The 18,053-nt window shown below is 48.6% G+C and overlaps 1 protein-coding gene and 12 non-coding genes across 13 annotated transcripts; 4 read left to right on the forward strand and 9 right to left on the reverse strand.

Moving 5' to 3' along the window:
• Window positions 1-711: 711 nt before the first annotated feature.
• Trnap-cgg (transfer RNA proline (anticodon CGG)) lies at window positions 712-783 on the reverse strand. The gene has a single exon. It is a non-coding gene; the product is annotated as a tRNA-Pro (tRNA).
• Window positions 784-1,018: 235 nt separating this feature from the next.
• Window positions 1,019-1,091, forward strand: Trnav-uac (transfer RNA valine (anticodon UAC)). Its single transcript has one exon. It is a non-coding gene; the product is annotated as a tRNA-Val (tRNA).
• A 602-nt stretch (window positions 1,092-1,693) lies between these two features.
• Trnap-ugg (transfer RNA proline (anticodon UGG)) lies at window positions 1,694-1,765 on the reverse strand. The gene has a single exon. It is a non-coding gene; the product is annotated as a tRNA-Pro (tRNA).
• A 5,803-nt stretch (window positions 1,766-7,568) lies between these two features.
• On the reverse strand, window positions 7,569-8,138 carry LOC126235025 (uncharacterized). Its single transcript, XM_049943761.1, has one exon. It carries the CDS (start codon window positions 8,136-8,138, stop codon window positions 7,569-7,571), a length of 570 nt encoding a protein of 189 aa, XP_049799718.1.
• A 1,332-nt stretch (window positions 8,139-9,470) lies between these two features.
• Window positions 9,471-9,543, forward strand: Trnav-uac (transfer RNA valine (anticodon UAC)). The gene has a single exon. It is a non-coding gene; the product is annotated as a tRNA-Val (tRNA).
• Window positions 9,544-10,145: 602 nt separating this feature from the next.
• Trnap-ugg (transfer RNA proline (anticodon UGG)) lies at window positions 10,146-10,217 on the reverse strand. Its single transcript has one exon. It is a non-coding gene; the product is annotated as a tRNA-Pro (tRNA).
• Window positions 10,218-12,051: 1,834 nt separating this feature from the next.
• On the reverse strand, window positions 12,052-12,123 carry Trnap-cgg (transfer RNA proline (anticodon CGG)). Its single transcript has one exon. It is a non-coding gene; the product is annotated as a tRNA-Pro (tRNA).
• A 235-nt stretch (window positions 12,124-12,358) lies between these two features.
• Trnav-uac (transfer RNA valine (anticodon UAC)) lies at window positions 12,359-12,431 on the forward strand. Its single transcript has one exon. It is a non-coding gene; the product is annotated as a tRNA-Val (tRNA).
• Window positions 12,432-13,033: 602 nt separating this feature from the next.
• Window positions 13,034-13,105, reverse strand: Trnap-ugg (transfer RNA proline (anticodon UGG)). Its single transcript has one exon. It is a non-coding gene; the product is annotated as a tRNA-Pro (tRNA).
• A 1,828-nt stretch (window positions 13,106-14,933) lies between these two features.
• On the reverse strand, window positions 14,934-15,005 carry Trnap-cgg (transfer RNA proline (anticodon CGG)). The gene has a single exon. It is a non-coding gene; the product is annotated as a tRNA-Pro (tRNA).
• Window positions 15,006-15,240: 235 nt separating this feature from the next.
• Window positions 15,241-15,313, forward strand: Trnav-uac (transfer RNA valine (anticodon UAC)). The gene has a single exon. It is a non-coding gene; the product is annotated as a tRNA-Val (tRNA).
• A 602-nt stretch (window positions 15,314-15,915) lies between these two features.
• Trnap-ugg (transfer RNA proline (anticodon UGG)) lies at window positions 15,916-15,987 on the reverse strand. The gene has a single exon. It is a non-coding gene; the product is annotated as a tRNA-Pro (tRNA).
• Window positions 15,988-17,815: 1,828 nt separating this feature from the next.
• On the reverse strand, window positions 17,816-17,887 carry Trnap-cgg (transfer RNA proline (anticodon CGG)). Its single transcript has one exon. It is a non-coding gene; the product is annotated as a tRNA-Pro (tRNA).
• Window positions 17,888-18,053: the final 166 nt, after the last annotated feature.

The raw sequence follows: 18,053 nt of genomic DNA on the forward strand, positions 1-18,053 counted from the left end.
ATGGAGAGGATAAAGGGCGGGTGGAATGTGCAACGACAGGGGGCATTGCAGGGCGGGCGCCGACTCCTTGCGCTGTGGCGCCGGCGGCGGCCTGGAGGGGCTGGGGCTGCTGGTGCCTCCATGTAGAGCTGCCGCCGAGCCCAGGCGCCGTGCCGCTAACGAAGCGATCGCCTTTGGTGACATCTTTTGCAATAACGACTGCGCGAATCGACGGTATCTCGTAAGGAAAGAAAGAGCAGCAGATGCTGCTGAGGACTCTCCCTCGAGCGTTTCCGATGACTTCTTGAGCTCTTATTCGACATGGCATTCAGGCAGTCAAGGGTGCTGTCGATTGTTTCACACGAATGCGAAATACCGGCATTGTGATTTTTACGCCACAATGGCGATCGTCCTACAAGTTGTATCACATGTGGAGGGCAGAGCGTAGCAGTTTCCGTGGTGTAGCGGTTATAACGTCTGCCTAACACGCACAAGGTCCCCGGATCGATTGCGGGCGGAAACACGTTTTCGTCGCACTCAGCAAGACACTTGCTACGATCTCTACTGTGACCATTTAAATCAACTTCAAACGTTCCACCAGCAGGGTGCACATGGCTCAAATGAAACTGTTTCAGAACTGGTTGTCGGATTTAGCGCTGACTTGGAGGCCTGGAAATGCGCGAAACAGCCGCCGCCATGCGGTTTGTTAGCACACCGTTGTACAAAACGCAAGGGCTCGTCCGGGATTTGAACCCGGGACCTCCTGCACCCGAAGCAGAAATCATACCCCTAGACCAACGAGCCTGTTCGTTCCGAAAACACACTGCATGTGAATGACGCCACCGATGATGGTCTCACCATGTACGGCTGCAGCTCACCCAGCGTTCTCTCTGGCTGTCGCGGTTGGATTGTTTTCATCGACTTCTTGTACTATAGGAACCTCACGAATCGGAGAGAGCTCGTAGCCGATGCCCTTGCTAACACAGAAGAAAAACTGTTGCTACCACGAGTCTCCGGGTGGCACATCAGACGATCCGTCGTTTCCGTGGTGTAGCGGTTATCACGTCTGCTTTACACGCAGAAGGTCCCCGGTTCGATCCCGGGCGGGAACACAACAATTTTAATCCGCTTATCGGATTTCATTTCCGGGATGACCTCACGGATGCGTATGCAGAGACAATCAATGTCATATTCTAGATGGATAGGGCGTCATTTTACTGTCAAATACTGTTGCTCTCTTATTGCACCGGTATTTGGTAACTGAGAACGCCCCTAGCTCCATTATGGCTGGCAAAATTTACAACCCGGTTCTTCAGGGCTACTTCAGGTGCGCTTCCTACTGGCTATCCTGAGCTCGCGCTACTCGCCTTGTCACGGCTGTGTCGAAGTGTGAAGGTAACTAATAATGAGAAACTCTTAGCCACGCTCAGTCTTACGTCCCACCCATTGGTTGTTGCCGTCGCTAGTAAGATGAAGGTAGACTGTCGCACAATCAAGCTGAATCTCCACTCACGGTGCACATATTCCGCAAAGACAACCTTGTTTTCCGTTGCAAGAAAAATTACCGTCTGCCTTTCTACCGAATTCCACCTACGTACTTTACTGGTGCCGGATTCTTGTTATATCCACGTGATATAACAGGCGTCTTACTCTTCATTGAGGAGCTGCAACCGGGACTGAGTTCCACCTACTCTTCAGCACGGTCAAAATGGCAGGGCTCGTCCGGGATTTGAACCCGGGACCTCCTGCACCCAAAGCAGGAATCATACCCCTAGACCAACGAGCCACCTGCCCGCACCACTCAAGCTAATCACAAGTAGTGCATCTCCCAGGGAACACAAACTTTCACGTGAATTCGCAAGATAAGCGCTTTCTGCAGGCAGCACTCACCACTGATGAGAAGAATATTAAAGGCACCGAATAAAAAGCGAAATAACTTCATCGAACTCTGCTTATGAACAGCCGGCAGTGCCTCAGTTTCCGTATGTGGTTTCTCAGGGTTAAGAGAAGGCGAATGCACTAAACAAAATAACATCGGGAAAGCAAGCACCAACTCATAATGAAAATATTGAAGAATATATTGCAAGCAAAACTTCCAGAAGACGAATACTGAAGACGCCACAGACAAAAGAATTATTCTATGCAGCAACGATCATCTAGGAAGCGTGAATTGCATGTGCCGCTCCACCACACAACTTCTTTTGATACTGTTTTACTTATTCTAAATTTTCATTACCTGATCGTCTCTAGAATACTGTGTGATTATCACGTGGTTTCCTCCTTCCAACAGCGATAGTGGTAAGTAAATCGACTACAAAATCTTTCAAAGTAGGTCAGACACAAAAAAAAAAAAAAAAATCGGAGCTGCGTGTAGCTCATGTCATTCTGCTTCAAAGGTAATTCAGCGGCTGGGAGTAGTGGCGTACTCCTGTAATCCAAGCTTCCGAGAGGCCGTTGTGTGGGAGAGATCTGGAAACAACTACAGATTCGGCCGTTTCGCGAGCTCAGGAACGGCCGCGGTACCTTCATCGAGCTCTGCAGATCAACAGATGACGGTGTGGAAATTTCGGCAAGCGGTGGCTAAGGGTTAAGAGAAGCCGAACGCACTAAACACAAGAACGTCGGGAAACCGAAGCACGTAACTATAAGATTGCGGAATGCAGTGCAAAAGCAAAACTTCGAGAAGACCAACTCTGAAGCCATCGGCGCGCTAGGAGTTACTCCGCGCAGCAGCGATCATCTAGGAAGAGCGAGACGGGGGTGTCGCTCGACCACACAACAAATTTTTACTTAATCCAAATTTGCAATACCGGTTCGTCACTAGAATACTGCGCCTTGGTTCTTCCAAAAGCGATAGTAATAAGCACGTCGACTACAGCGTCATTTAGGGTAGTGAGTCAGACATGGAGAGGATAAAGGGCGGGTGGAATGTGCAACGACAGGGGGCATTGCAGGGCGGGCGCCGACTCCTTGCGCTGTGGCGCCGGCGGCGGCCTGGAGGGGCTGGGGCTGCTGGTGCCTCCATGTAGAGCTGCCGCCGAGCCCAGGCGCCGTGCCGTGCCGCTAACGAAGCGATCGCCTTTGGTGACATCTTTTGCAATAACGACTGCGCGAATCGACGGTATCTCGTAAGGAAAGAAAGAGCAGCAGATGCTGCTGAGGACTCTCCCTCGAGCGTTTCCGATGACTTCTTGAGCTCTTATTCGACATGGCATTCAGGCAGTCAAGGGTGCTGTCGATTGTTTCACACGAATGCGAAATACCGGCATTGTGATTTTTACGCCACAATGGCGATCGTCCTACAAGTTGTATCACATGTGGAGGGCAGAGCGTAGCAGTTTCCGTGGTGTAGCGGTTATAACGTCTGCCTAACACGCACAAGGTCCCCGGATCGATTGCGGGCGGAAACACGTTTTCGTCGCACTCAGCAAGACACTTGCTACGATCTCTACTGTGACCATTTAAATCAACTTCAAACGTTCCACCAGCAGGGTGCACATGGCTCAAATGAAACTGTTTCAGAACTGGTTGTCGGATTTAGCGCTGACTTGGAGGCCTGGAAATGCGCGAAACAGCCGCCGCCATGCGGTTTGTTAGCACACCGTTGTACAAAACGCAAGGGCTCGTCCGGGATTTGAACCCGGGACCTCCTGCACCCGAAGCAGGAATCATACCCCTTTTTTTTTTTTTTTTTTTTTTTTTTTTTGGTAATTGTTACGACCGTGACAGGATTCGAACCTGCAATCTTCGGATCCGAAGTCCGACGCCTTATCCATTTTTTTTTTTTTTGACGCCTTATCCATTTTTTTTACTTTTTTTCTTTTTTAACCACTTTTTTTGACTGCTCGACCACTTGTTTGGCGTGAAAGCCAGGGATCCTAACCACTTTTTTGTTGTTTATTTTTCCATACCATAGTTATGACCCAGGGCAGCTCGGTGGAGGCGTGTTGGGCAGGGGTCGAATCCCGAGGCCTGGCCATGACGTCTCCTCCTCCCTGCACTGAAGCACACTCGCACCAAGACGTAGTAATTGTCCTTGGTTCAGAGTCTTATGATACTTATATGTGGACACGGGGGTATGATGCGTCGTCTATCCAAACAGGTAAAAGCTTGGCAGGAAGGCAAAAGAACTAAGAACTAGCGAGAATGTCTTCCGTATCATGAAGTGAGATCAGTATGTCCCTATACCGGTGCCATTAATGCATCTGGCGCAGGAATGATCAATAGAAGTGGAAACTTAACCAATCCCCTGCTTTTCGAAAACAATACTAAGCATATTCGCAAAGTCCCTCTTAAGATGTGGGAAAGATTTTTGCGTCCAGTACTCATGAAGCATGTAACCAATAAACGAAATAAAATCGGAAATACCATCACCATCAACCACTGCAAAAATGTAACGGCCAAGAAGCCACATAATGGTGTTGTTCTTTGTCCGGGGATAAAAAACCGTGTCAGGCCAGCAGAGGATATCAGTTGTAAATGCCGATTCCGAACTCCTGGTGAGCAACGCCAATTGTCGGCGCAGCCAGTACCACATGCGAAGACGGTCAGCGCAGGTAAATCGGTGTGGGAGCGTATCAACACAACCACACGTTTGACAAAGCGGAGAGACACATAAACCTATACGATGAAGTCGTTCGTTCGTAGGAATCAGCTGATTAACCACCTTATACCATAGGGAGGCAACAGTTGCTGAATGAACGGGTAAGCTAATATTCATCCATATGTTACGCCAATTAAAACGGGGATACTGCAAAACAATCGGGTTGGAAGAAAAAGACCTGTGCCATTTGGCAAGCAGTGTTCGCGTAGTAAAAACAGGACGACGTTGTAAGTGGAGATCCAGGTAACTAATCTCAATGTAGAAGTCCCGAACATGTCGTAGCTTCGCATTTAGAGACCCTACGTTAATAGGCGGTGACAAGCTCGCAGGACGAACGACATGGAGTAATCGCGAAGTAACAGTCGGGGACTCAGAAAATAAAAGATGGAGGGTTCGCTTAACATAAAGGGCAGCAGCCTTGACACGGACATCGGTGAACGACAAGCCGCCCTCAAGACGCGGCTTCGTAAAAACATCACAACGTAATTTAAAAATGTGCCCCCGCCAAATATATCTGTTAATAAGCTGGACCATTTTTGCACCCTGCATTCGGGGAAGCGGAAACAACTGAGCAACGTAATATACTTTACATAAAACATAAGTGTCTAATACACGCTTTTTTTGCAGTAGCGGTATCGAACGCCATGAGTGTTCGAATAAAACACCTTGAAGCTTGGAAATGGCCACTTGCCAATTTTTTGCAGCCATACGAAGAGGACACCGTTCAAGATAGATACCTAAATGTGTATGGTGTTCAACAGCCATAACCCACGGAATAACCACACGTTCAAAGCCCCGCAAATTCAGGAGTTTGCTTTTACGGGGGTTAATACGAGAACCTGAGGCTGCAGAAAATTTATCTAGTTCCATCTTCAACAGCGGCACTTCTGCGGCGGAACGAAGCAAAACAACCAAATCATCAGCATAAGCTGTTGCCGTCTGGGTAACCCCAGAGATCGTAAGACCACGAAGTGTCGAGTTGAGACGTGTGAGGAGTGGTTGAAGGGAGAGAGCATAAAGGGTCATGGATAAAGGGCTACCTTGCGGGACGCCACGTTTAATATCAATGACCTTCGTCAGCTGGCCATTAATGTCAATCTTAGCAGAAATGCCAGTCGTCATATTCTTAAGTACCAGCAGCGCCTTTTCATTAAAACCGAGTCGGCGCAGCAGAAGCTCTAAAAACGAATGGGACACACGATCAAAAGCCTTACTAAAATCAACAAATAAAAGCGCACAGGAAATATTGGTGACAGCGACAATCGACACAATATCACGATACCCCGCCAGAGGCGTCAAGATGGAGCGCCCCGGAAAGCAGCTTTGACAAGGAGTTATCACAGGTGTAAGCAAGAGGGATAGACGTGCATTAACAGCCCTAGCAGCCGTCTTATAATCAAAATTTAAAAGGGTTAAAGGACGAAAGTCACTAGCTGTCTTCAAACCAGCAGCTTTCGGTATCAGGACTACCGTACCTCTCTTGAAATCGGCTGGAATTGAGCCACCATTCAAAATTTCATTTACTATATCCGTAAAAACAGGCCCTATAATAGTCCAAAAGCGAACAAAAAACTCCTTAGGAAGGCCATCCGGACCAGGAGATTTGTGAGATGGGGAACAAGCAATAAAAGCTGAAATTTCGTCTGCAGTAAAAGAAGCTAAAAATTCCGTATTATGGTCCTCTGTTAAAACTGATGGGATAGCAGTTAAAATCTCGTCTTTATCAACCGCATCAGAATCAGCCACAGCATATAAGGTCTCATAGTAGCAGGTAAGTTCATGGGTTATTTGATTCTGTAAGGTAAGCCGGCGACCATCAGCCGCCATAAGACCGTCAATCAATACACGTCGACGGTTCTTTTGGTGACGAAACAGATGGTACATAGAAGTCATTTCATGTGCTAAGATGGACGGTGGTTTAGATTTAAGCTTCAATCCTTCCATCTGCAGTCGTTTAAGACTAAGGAGCTTGGCTTTAATTTTCCGAATCTCAGAAAGGTGGGCACATGTCATTCTAGAAGGATCATAAAGTTCGCGAAGCACCGAATAATAATACTCGAAAGTCAGTTTCAAATCTCGCGCTCTTTGATAACTGTAGGACATTAAAGTGCGACGTAGCTTTGGCTTCGCACAGTGGATCCACCAGTGAAGCTTTGACGGATAGTATCGCAGAGAACGTAAACAGATGTCCCAAGCCGTCTGTATTAGAGGTTCGATGTCAGGGTCATCGAGCAAGGAGACATTTAATTTCCACAGCGGCCGATAAAGTTTAAGAGGCTGACGCTCCAAATTAATTATAACCGCAAGGGCACAATGATCCGTAAAACTGGCTGGAATAACATCTACATTTAAAACGGAAGCACTAAGGGGATCAGAAATATACAATCGGTCAAGGCGACTACTAGAGGTGGCAGTAAAAAATGTAAATTTAACTAAAGTGGGGTGTTTAACCTCCCACGCATCGCGTAGTCGTAGTTGACGTACAAGAGAATGTAGCTCGAAACAATAATTAAAATGAGGGGATTGGTCCTTAGCTTGTAATACACAATTAAAATCACCCCCCAATATCAAAGTCGCAGGATTTTTGCGTAAAAGATAAATCAAATCCTCTTTATAAAAACGAGACCTTTCCTGCCGTTTGCTGGAACCAGAGGGGGCGTAAATATTAACCAAGGTTGTGTCAAATAACCGACAACCAATACCCCTTCCCGAGTCTAAGAGCTCAATTTCGGTAACGGGGATACCGTCACGAATTAGTAAGGCAGTACCTGTGGAAAACTCAGGCGCAAAATTTATAATAGTGCGAAAGCCAGGAACAAACAGGTGTGCAACGGAGACTTCCTGCAGGAAAACAACATCAGCTGCAGAGTCATAAATAAACTGCTGCAGAGACGCTAACTTCAGAGCAGATTGAATGCTATTTATATTTAAGGTAATAAACGTGTACGCCTGCAACATCAACCAAAAAAGAGAAAACGAACCCTAATTACACCACATTAGAAGCAACTACATCCATATCATCAACATCAGACATGGCAGAGGGTGATTGCCCGGAATCAACGGAATCAGAGTCATCCTTTGCATGCTTGTGTTTTTTCCGCACCGCGTGAAGATTGGGGGGCACTTTCACCCGACGGCGTATCTGATGCACACCAGTTTCAAGAGCAGGTGGAGTGGGGGGTTCGAGATCAGGCACGTCAACCAAGGCATCCGAAGGATTAGCAGGGCAAGAGGAATCAGAAGAAGGAGCCAGCAAGGGGAAAACTGCATCAGGAACATCGGCACCGGCATCAGAAGGTGTAGGGATTGGAAGTGTAGGAGGTGGAGAGATAGGATTGGAATCCGCTGAAGCGGAGCGCGCAGTACTAGGAGCGACTTTCCGACAAACAGCTGGCTGCACCGAAGTGTCGTCAACATGTTGTGATGCCTGTGTCGGGGGGGATGTCAACACCACCGCGACCGAATGTTGGGGCTCGTGCGCCGACGGTGTGGCAGCAAGTTTGACGTCATCAGGCAAAGCAGGAGACACAGCGGGAACAGAATCCGAAACAGGCATGGGAGATTCCGGAATTCTCTCGCCAGGTTCGCAAACCGGCTGCGAAACAGCAGCGTCATCATCAGTGCTACCGGTATCACTAGCACGACGGCGTTTGTTATTGGAAACAGACGGGATCGGTGTAGGAGCAGCCGATACATCTGGGCGAGTGGGTAACGGGGGAAAACCTGCATCAGAGGAGGGTGTCACCCGTTGTGAAGAATCTACTGCAGGAGGCGGACAAGAAACAGTGGAGGAAGCTGCTGGCACAAGATCGGCAACCGTTAATTTGCGGCGTTGTGCTAGCCCATTTTGAAGCACAAACACCCGCTTAGGGCAATTAGCACGAACATGACCATTCTCATTACATAGAAAACACGTACCAACTTGCCCCTCATAAGTAAGATGAACACGATAACCACATACAACCAGATGGGACGGTATATTCGACTTAATATGCATTTCAACCGATCTGACACCATTATAACATTGCAGCTTATGTTGTGCAGACCAACGTTCATTTCGAATTGACCGAACAGTACCATAACCAAGCAAAGCGTCCTTGAGATAACTGTTTTCAACTTCAGGGGGTAAATTATAAACCCGAACTGTGGTATACGTAATTTCAGCATTTGAAACAGTAACACTGCTAACAGAACCATCTCTATGACGGAACGACACTTGGTCACCATGTTTAAGTAATATCCTATCTAGCAAAACCGGGTTCAACAACTTCACAAAAAAGCAGTAAAGTTCTGTATCAAAATAAGCCGTATGTACCTGGTCCGATGTAATGCCAATAGTATCCACAATCCATTCGTGAATTTCCAACGAAGTTGGTTGCACATTCCTGGTGGCCTTGTTAAACTGAAAACTGAGAGTACACTTCCGCGGAAACAACCGGGAAGCCATAACACTTAACTAATGCGGCAAAAGCCGCTATACAACACAAGACACAAAACAAACGTTAAGGCGACGAAACAACGAAGAAAAGAAGACAAAGAAACGTCACACACAGAAAGTAAATAGTCACAACCCGAGGGAAACGGCGGATCGAATACACAGCACGTCCGATCGCTGTCGCGTCTCAAGCGGAACTGCCCCTAGACCAACGAGCCTGTTCGTTCCGAAAACACACTGCATGTGAATGACGCCACCGATGATGGTCTCACCATGTACGGCTGCAGCTCACCCAGCGTTCTCTCTGGCTGTCGCGGTTGGATTGTTTTCATCGACTTCTTGTACTATAGGAACCTCACGAATCGGAGAGAGCTCGTAGCCGATGCCCTTGCTAACACAGAAGAAAAACTGTTGCTACCACGAGTCTCCGGGTGGCACATCAGACGATCCGTCGTTTCCGTGGTGTAGCGGTTATCACGTCTGCTTTACACGCAGAAGGTCCCCGGTTCGATCCCGGGCGGGAACACAACAATTTTAATCCGCTTATCGGATTTCATTTCCGGGATGACCTCACGGATGCGTATGCAGAGACAATCAATGTCATATTCTAGATGGATAGGGCGTCATTTTACTGTCAAATACTGTTGCTCTCTTATTGCACCGGTATTTGGTAACTGAGAACGCCCCTAGCTCCATTATGGCTGGCAAAATTTACAACCCGGTTCTTCAGGGCTACTTCAGGTGCGCTTCCTACTGGCTATCCTGAGCTCGCGCTACTCGCCTTGTCACGGCTGTGTCGAAGTGTGAAGGTAACTAATAATGAGAAACTCTTAGCCACGCTCAGTCTTACGTCCCACCCATTGGTTGTTGCCGTCGCTAGTAAGATGAAGGTAGACTGTCGCACAATCAAGCTGAATCTCCACTCACGGTGCACATATTCCGCAAAGACAACCTTGTTTTCCGTTGCAAGAAAAATTACCGTCTGCCTTTCTACCGAATTCCACCTACGTACTTTACTGGTGCCGGATTCTTGTTATATCCACGTGATATAACAGGCGTCTTACTCTTCATTGAGGAGCTGCAACCGGGACTGAGTTCCACCTACTCTTCAGCACGGTCAAAATGGCAGGGCTCGTCCGGGATTTGAACCCGGGACCTCCTGCACCCAAAGCAGGAATCATACCCCTAGACCAACGAGCCACCTGCCCGCACCACTCAAGCTAATCACAAGTAGTGCATCTCCCAGGGAACACAAACTTTCACGTGAATTCGCAAGATAAGCGCTTTCTGCAGGCAGCACTCACCACTGATGAGAAGAATATTAAAGGCACCGAATAAAAAGCGAAATAACTTCATCGAACTCTGCTTATGAACAGCCGGCAGTGCCTCAGTTTCCGTATGTGGTTTCTCAGGGTTAAGAGAAGGCGAATGCACTAAACAAAATAACATCGGGAAAGCAAGCACCAACTCATAATGAAAATATTGAAGAATATATTGCAAGCAAAACTTCCAGAAGACGAATACTGAAGACGCCACAGACAAAAGAATTATTCTATGCAGCAACGATCATCTAGGAAGCGTGAATTGCATGTGCCGCTCCACCACACAACTTCTTTTGATACTGTTTTACTTATTCTAAATTTTCATTACCTGATCGTCTCTAGAATACTGTGTGATTATCACGTGGTTTCCTCCTTCCAACAGCGATAGTGGTAAGTAAATCGACTACAAAATCTTTCAAAGTAGGTCAGACACAAAAAAAAAAAAAAAAAATCGGAGCTGCGTGTAGCTCATGTCATTCTGCTTCAAAGGTAATTCAGCGGCTGGGAGTAGTGGCGTACTCCTGTAATCCAAGCTTCCGAGAGGCCGTTGTGTGGGAGAGATCTGGAAACAACTACAGATTCGGCCGTTTCGCGAGCTCAGGAACGGCCGCGGTACCTTCATCGAGCTCTGCAGATCAACAGATGACGGTGTGGAAATTTCGGCAAGCGGTGGCTAAGGGTTAAGAGAAGCCGAACGCACTAAACACAAGAACGTCGGGAAACCGAAGCACGTAACTATAAGATTGCGGAATGCAGTGCAAAAGCAAAACTTCGAGAAGACCAACTCTGAAGCCATCGGCGCGCTAGGAGTTACTCCGCGCAGCAGCGATCATCTAGGAAGAGCGAGACGGGGGTGTCGCTCGACCACACAACAAATTTTTACTTAATCCAAATTTGCAATACCGGTTCGTCACTAGAATACTGCGCCTTGGTTCTTCCAAAAGCGATAGTAATAAGCACGTCGACTACAGCGTCATTTAGGGTAGTGAGTCAGACATGGAGAGGATAAAGGGCGGGTGGAATGTGCAACGACAGGGGGCATTGCAGGGCGGGCGCCGACTCCTTGCGCTGTGGCGCCGGCGGCGGCCTGGAGGGGCTGGGGCTGCTGGTGCCTCCATGTAGAGCTGCCGCCGAGCCCAGGCGCCGTGCCGTGCCGCTAACGAAGCGATCGCCTTTGGTGACATCTTTTGCAATAACGACTGCGCGAATCGACGGTATCTCGTAAGGAAAGAAAGAGCAGCAGATGCTGCTGAGGACTCTCCCTCGAGCGTTTCCGATGACTTCTTGAGCTCTTATTCGACATGGCATTCAGGCAGTCAAGGGTGCTGTCGATTGTTTCACACGAATGCGAAATACCGGCATTGTGATTTTTACGCCACAATGGCGATCGTCCTACAAGTTGTATCACATGTGGAGGGCAGAGCGTAGCAGTTTCCGTGGTGTAGCGGTTATAACGTCTGCCTAACACGCACAAGGTCCCCGGTTCGATTGCGGGCGGAAACACGTTTTCGTCGCACTCAGCAAGACACTTGCTACGATCTCTACTGTGACCATTTAAATCAACTTCAAACGTTCCACCAGCAGGGTGCACATGGCTCAAATGAAACTGTTTCAGAACTGGTTGTCGGATTTAGCGCTGACTTGGAGGCCTGGAAATGCGCGAAACAGCCGCCGCCATGCGGTTTGTTAGCACACCGTTGTACAAAACGCAAGGGCTCGTCCGGGATTTGAACCCGGGACCTCCTGCACCCGAAGCAGGAATCATACCCCTAGACCAACGAGCCTGTTCGTTCCGAAAACACACTGCATGTGAATGACGCCACCGAGGATGGTCTCACCATGTACGGCTGCAGCTCACCCAGCGTTCTCTCTGGCTGTCGCGGTTGGATTGTTTTCATCGACTTCTTGTACTATAGGAACCTCACGAATCGGAGAGAGCTCGTAGCCGATGCCCTTGCTAACACAGAAGAAAAACTGTTGCTACCACGAGTCTCCGGGTGGCACATCAGACGATCCGTCGTTTCCGTGGTGTAGCGGTTATCACGTCTGCTTTACACGCAGAAGGTCCCCGGTTCGATCCCGGGCGGGAACACAACAATTTTAATCCGCTTATCGGATTTCATTTCCGGGATGACCTCACGGATGCGTATGCAGAGACAATCAATGTCATATTCTAGATGGATAGGGCGTCATTTTACTGTCAAATACTGTTGCTCTCTTATTGCACCGGTATTTGGTAACTGAGAACGCCCCTAGCTCCATTATGGCTGGCAAAATTTACAACCCGGTTCTTCAGGGCTACTTCAGGTGCGCTTCCTACTGGCTATCCTGAGCTCGCGCTACTCGCCTTGTCACGGCTGTGTCAAAGTGTGAAGGTAACTAATAATGAGAAACTCTTAGCCACGCTCAGTCTTACGTCCCACCCATTGGTTGTTGCCGTCGCTAGTAAGATGAAGGTAGACTGTCGCACAATCAAGCTGAATCTCCACTCACGGTGCACATATTCCGCAAAGACAACCTTGTTTTCCGTTGCAAGAAAAATTACCGTCTGCCTTTCTACCGAATTCCACCTACGTACTTTACTGGTGCCGGATTCTTGTTATATCCACGTGATATAACAGGCGTCTTACTCTTCATTGAGGAGCTGCAACCGGGACTGAGTTCCACCTACTCTTCAGCACGGTCAAAATGGCAGGGCTCGTCCGGGATTTGAACCCGGGACCTCCTGCACCCAAAGCAGGAATCATACCCCTAGACCAACGAGCCACCTGCCCGCACCACTCAAGCTAATCACAAGTAGTGCATCTCCCAGGGAACACAAACTTTCACGTGAATTCGCAAGATAAGCGCTTTCTGCAGGCAGCACTCACCACTGATGAGAAGAATATTAAAGGCACCGAATAAAAAGCGAAATAACTTCATCGAACTCTGCTTATGAACAGCCGGCAGTGCCTCAGTTTCCGTATGTGGTTTCTCAGGGTTAAGAGAAGGCGAATGCACTAAACAAAATAACATCGGGAAAGCAAGCACCAACTCATAATGAAAATATTGAAGAATATATTGCAAGCAAAACTTCCAGAAGACGAATACTGAAGACGCCACAGACAAAAGAATTATTCTATGCAGCAACGATCATCTAGGAAGCGTGAATTGCATGTGCCGCTCCACCACACAACTTCTTTTGATACTGTTTTACTTATTCTAAATTTTCATTACCTGATCGTCTCTAGAATACTGTGTGATTATCACGTGGTTTCCTCCTTCCAACAGCGATAGTGGTAAGTAAATCGACTACAAAATCTTTCAAAGTAGGTCAGACACCAAAAAAAAAAAAAAAATCGGAGCTGCGTGTAGCTCATGTCATTCTGCTTCAAAGGTAATTCAGCGGCTGGGAGTAGTGGCGTACTCCTGTAATCCAAGCTTCCGGGAGGCCGTTGTGTGGGAGAGATCTGGAAACAACTACAGATTCGGCCGTTTCGCGAGCTCAGGAACGGCCGCGGTACCTTCATCGAGCTCTGCAGATCAACAGATGACGGTGTGGAAATTTCGGCAAGCGGTGGCTAAGGGTTAAGAGAAGCCGAACGCACTAAACACAAGAACGTCGGGAAACCGAAGCACGTAACTATAAGATTGCGGAATGCAGTGCAAAAGCAAAACTTCGAGAAGACCAACTCTGAAGCCATCGGCGCGCTAGGAGTTACTCCGCGCAGCAGCGATCATCTAGGAAGAGCGAGACGGGGGTGTCGCTCGACCACACAACAAATTTTTACTTAATCCAAATTTGCAATACCGGTTCGTCACTAGAATACTGCGCCTTGGTTCTTCCAAAAGCGATAGTAATAAGCACGTCGACTACAGCGTCATTTAGGGTAGTGAGTCAGACATGGAGAGGATAAAGGGCGGGTGGAATGTGCAACGACAGGGGGCATTGCAGGGCGGGCGCCGACTCCTTGCGCTGTGGCGCCGGCGGCGGCCTGGAGGGGCTGGGGCTGCTGGTGCCTCCATGTAGAGCTGCCGCCGAGCCCAGGCGCCGTGCCGCTAACGAAGCGATCGCCTTTGGTGACATCTTTTGCAATAACGACTGCGCGAATCGACGGTATCTCGTAAGGAAAGAAAGAGCAGCAGATGCTGCTGAGGACTCTCCCTCGAGCGTTTCCGATGACTTCTTGAGCTCTTATTCGACATGGCATTCAGGCAGTCAAGGGTGCTGTCGATTGTTTCACACGAATGCGAAATACCGGCATTGTGATTTTTACGCCACAATGGCGATCGTCCTACAAGTTGTATCACATGTGGAGGGCAGAGCGTAGCAGTTTCCGTGGTGTAGCGGTTATAACGTCTGCCTAACACGCACAAGGTCCCCGGTTCGATTGCGGGCGGAAACACGTTTTCGTCGCACTCAGCAAGACACTTGCTACGATCTCTACTGTGACCATTTAAATCAACTTCAAACGTTCCACCAGCAGGGTGCACATGGCTCAAATGAAACTGTTTCAGAACTGGTTGTCGGATTTAGCGCTGACTTGGAGGCCTGGAAATGCGCGAAACAGCCGCCGCCATGCGGTTTGTTAGCACACCGTTGTACAAAACGCAAGGGCTCGTCCGGGATTTGAACCCGGGACCTCCTGCACCCGAAGCAGGAATCATACCCCTAGACCAACGAGCCTGTTCGTTCCGAAAACACACTGCATGTGAATGACGCCACCGAGGATGGTCTCACCATGTACGGCTGCAGCTCACCCAGCGTTCTCTCTGGCTGTCGCGGTTGGATTGTTTTCATCGACTTCTTGTACTATAGGAACCTCACGAATCGGAGAGAGCTCGTAGCCGATGCCCTTGCTAACACAGAAGAAAAACTGTTGCTACCACGAGTCTCCGGGTGGCACATCAGACGATCCGTCGTTTCCGTGGTGTAGCGGTTATCACGTCTGCTTTACACGCAGAAGGTCCCCGGTTCGATCCCGGGCGGGAACACAACAATTTTAATCCGCTTATCGGATTTCATTTCCGGGATGACCTCACGGATGCGTATGCAGAGACAATCAATGTCATATTCTAGATGGATAGGGCGTCATTTTACTGTCAAATACTGTTGCTCTCTTATTGCACCGGTATTTGGTAACTGAGAACGCCCCTAGCTCCATTATGGCTGGCAAAATTTACAACCCGGTTCTTCAGGGCTACTTCAGGTGCGCTTCCTACTGGCTATCCTGAGCTCGCGCTACTCGCCTTGTCACGGCTGTGTCAAAGTGTGAAGGTAACTAATAATGAGAAACTCTTAGCCACGCTCAGTCTTACGTCCCACCCATTGGTTGTTGCCGTCGCTAGTAAGATGAAGGTAGACTGTCGCACAATCAAGCTGAATCTCCACTCACGGTGCACATATTCCGCAAAGACAACCTTGTTTTCCGTTGCAAGAAAAATTACCGTCTGCCTTTCTACCGAATTCCACCTACGTACTTTACTGGTGCCGGATTCTTGTTATATCCACGTGATATAACAGGCGTCTTACTCTTCATTGAGGAGCTGCAACCGGGACTGAGTTCCACCTACTCTTCAGCACGGTCAAAATGGCAGGGCTCGTCCGGGATTTGAACCCGGGACCTCCTGCACCCAAAGCAGGAATCATACCCCTAGACCAACGAGCCACCTGCCCGCACCACTCAAGCTAATCACAAGTAGTGCATCTCCCAGGGAACACAAACTTTCACGTGAATTCGCAAGATAAGCGCTTTCTGCAGGCAGCACTCACCACTGATGAGAAGAATATTAAAGGCACCGAATAAAAAGCGAAATAACTTCATCGAACTCTGCTTATGAACAGCCGGCAGTGCCTCAGTTTCCGTATGTGGTTTCTCAGGGTTAAGAGAAGGCGAATGCACTAAACAAAATAACATCGGGAAAGCAAGCACCAACTCATAATGAAAATATTGAAGAATATATTGCAAGCAAAACTTCCAGAAGACGAATACTGAAGACGCCACAGACAAAAGAATTATTCTATGCAGCAACGATCATCTAGGAAGCGTGAATTGCATGTGCCGCTCCACCACACAACTTCTTTTGATACTGTTTTACTTATTCTAAATTTTCATTACCTGATCGTCTCTAGAATACTGTGTGATTATCACGTGGTTTCCTCCTTCCAACAGCGATAGTGGTAAGTAAATCGACTACAAAATCTTTCAAAGTAGGTCAGACACCAAAAAAAAAAAAAAAATCGGAGCTGCGTGTAGCTCATGTCATTCTGCTTCAAAGGTAATTCAGCGGCTGGGAGTAGTGGCGTACTCCTGTAATCCAAGCTTCCGGGAGGCCGTTGTGTGGGAGAGATTTGGAAACAACTACAGATTCGGCCGTTTCGCGAGCTCAGGAACGGCCGCGGTACCTTCATCGAGCTCTGCAGATCAACAGATGACGGTGTGGAAATTTCGGCAAGCGGTGGCTAAGGGTTAAGAGAAGCCGAACGCACTAAACACAAGAACGTCGGGAAACCGAAGCACGTAACTATAAGATTGCGGAATGCAGTGCAAAAGCAAAACTTCGAGAAGACCAACTCTGAAGCCATCGGCGCGCTAGGAGTTACTCCGCGCAGCAGCGATCATCTAGGAAGAGCGAGACGGGGGTGTCGCTCGACCACACAACAAATTTTTACTTAATCCAAATTTGCAATACCGGTTCGTCACTAGAATACTGCGCCTTGGTTCTTCCAAAAGCGATAGTAATAAGCACGTCGACTACAGCGTCATTTAGGGTAGTGAGTCAGACATGGAGAGGATAAAGGGCGGGTGGAATGTGCAACGACAGGGGGCATTGCAGGGCGGGCGCCGACTCCTTGCGCTGTGGCGCCGGCGGCGGCCTGGAGGGGCTGGGGCTGCTGGTGCCTCCATGTAGAGCTGCCGCCGAGCCCAGGCGCCGTGCCGCTAACGAAGCGATCGCCTTTGGTGACATCTTTTGCAATAACGACTGCGCGAATCGACGGTATCTCGTAAGGAAAGAAAGAGCAGCAGATGCTGCTGAGGACTCTCCCTCGAGCGTTTCCGATGACTTCTTGAGCTCTTATTCGACATGGCATTCAGGCAGTCAAGGGTGCTGTCGATTGTTTCACACGAATGCGAAATACCGGCATTGTGATTTTTACGCCACAATGGCGATCGTCCTACAAGTTGTATCACATGTGGAGGGCAGAGCGTAGCAGTTTCCGTGGTGTAGCGGTTATAACGTCTGCCTAACACGCACAAGGTCCCCGGTTCGATTGCGGGCGGAAACACGTTTTCGTCGCACTCAGCAAGACACTTGCTACGATCTCTACTGTGACCATTTAAATCAACTTCAAACGTTCCACCAGCAGGGTGCACATGGCTCAAATGAAACTGTTTCAGAACTGGTTGTCGGATTTAGCGCTGACTTGGAGGCCTGGAAATGCGCGAAACAGCCGCCGCCATGCGGTTTGTTAGCACACCGTTGTACAAAACGCAAGGGCTCGTCCGGGATTTGAACCCGGGACCTCCTGCACCCGAAGCAGGAATCATACCCCTAGACCAACGAGCCTGTTCGTTCCGAAAACACACTGCATGTGAATGACGCCACCGAGGATGGTCTCACCATGTACGGCTGCAGCTCACCCAGCGTTCTCTCTGGCTGTCGCGGTTGGATTGTTTTCATCGACTTCTTGTACTATAGGAACCTCACGAATCGGAGAGAGCTCGTAGCCGAT

The sequence above is a fragment of the Schistocerca nitens genome, chromosome 2, assembly GCF_023898315.1.
Source record: "Schistocerca nitens isolate TAMUIC-IGC-003100 chromosome 2, iqSchNite1.1, whole genome shotgun sequence".
In the NCBI taxonomy this organism is placed as follows: Eukaryota; Metazoa; Arthropoda; class Insecta; order Orthoptera; family Acrididae; genus Schistocerca; species Schistocerca nitens.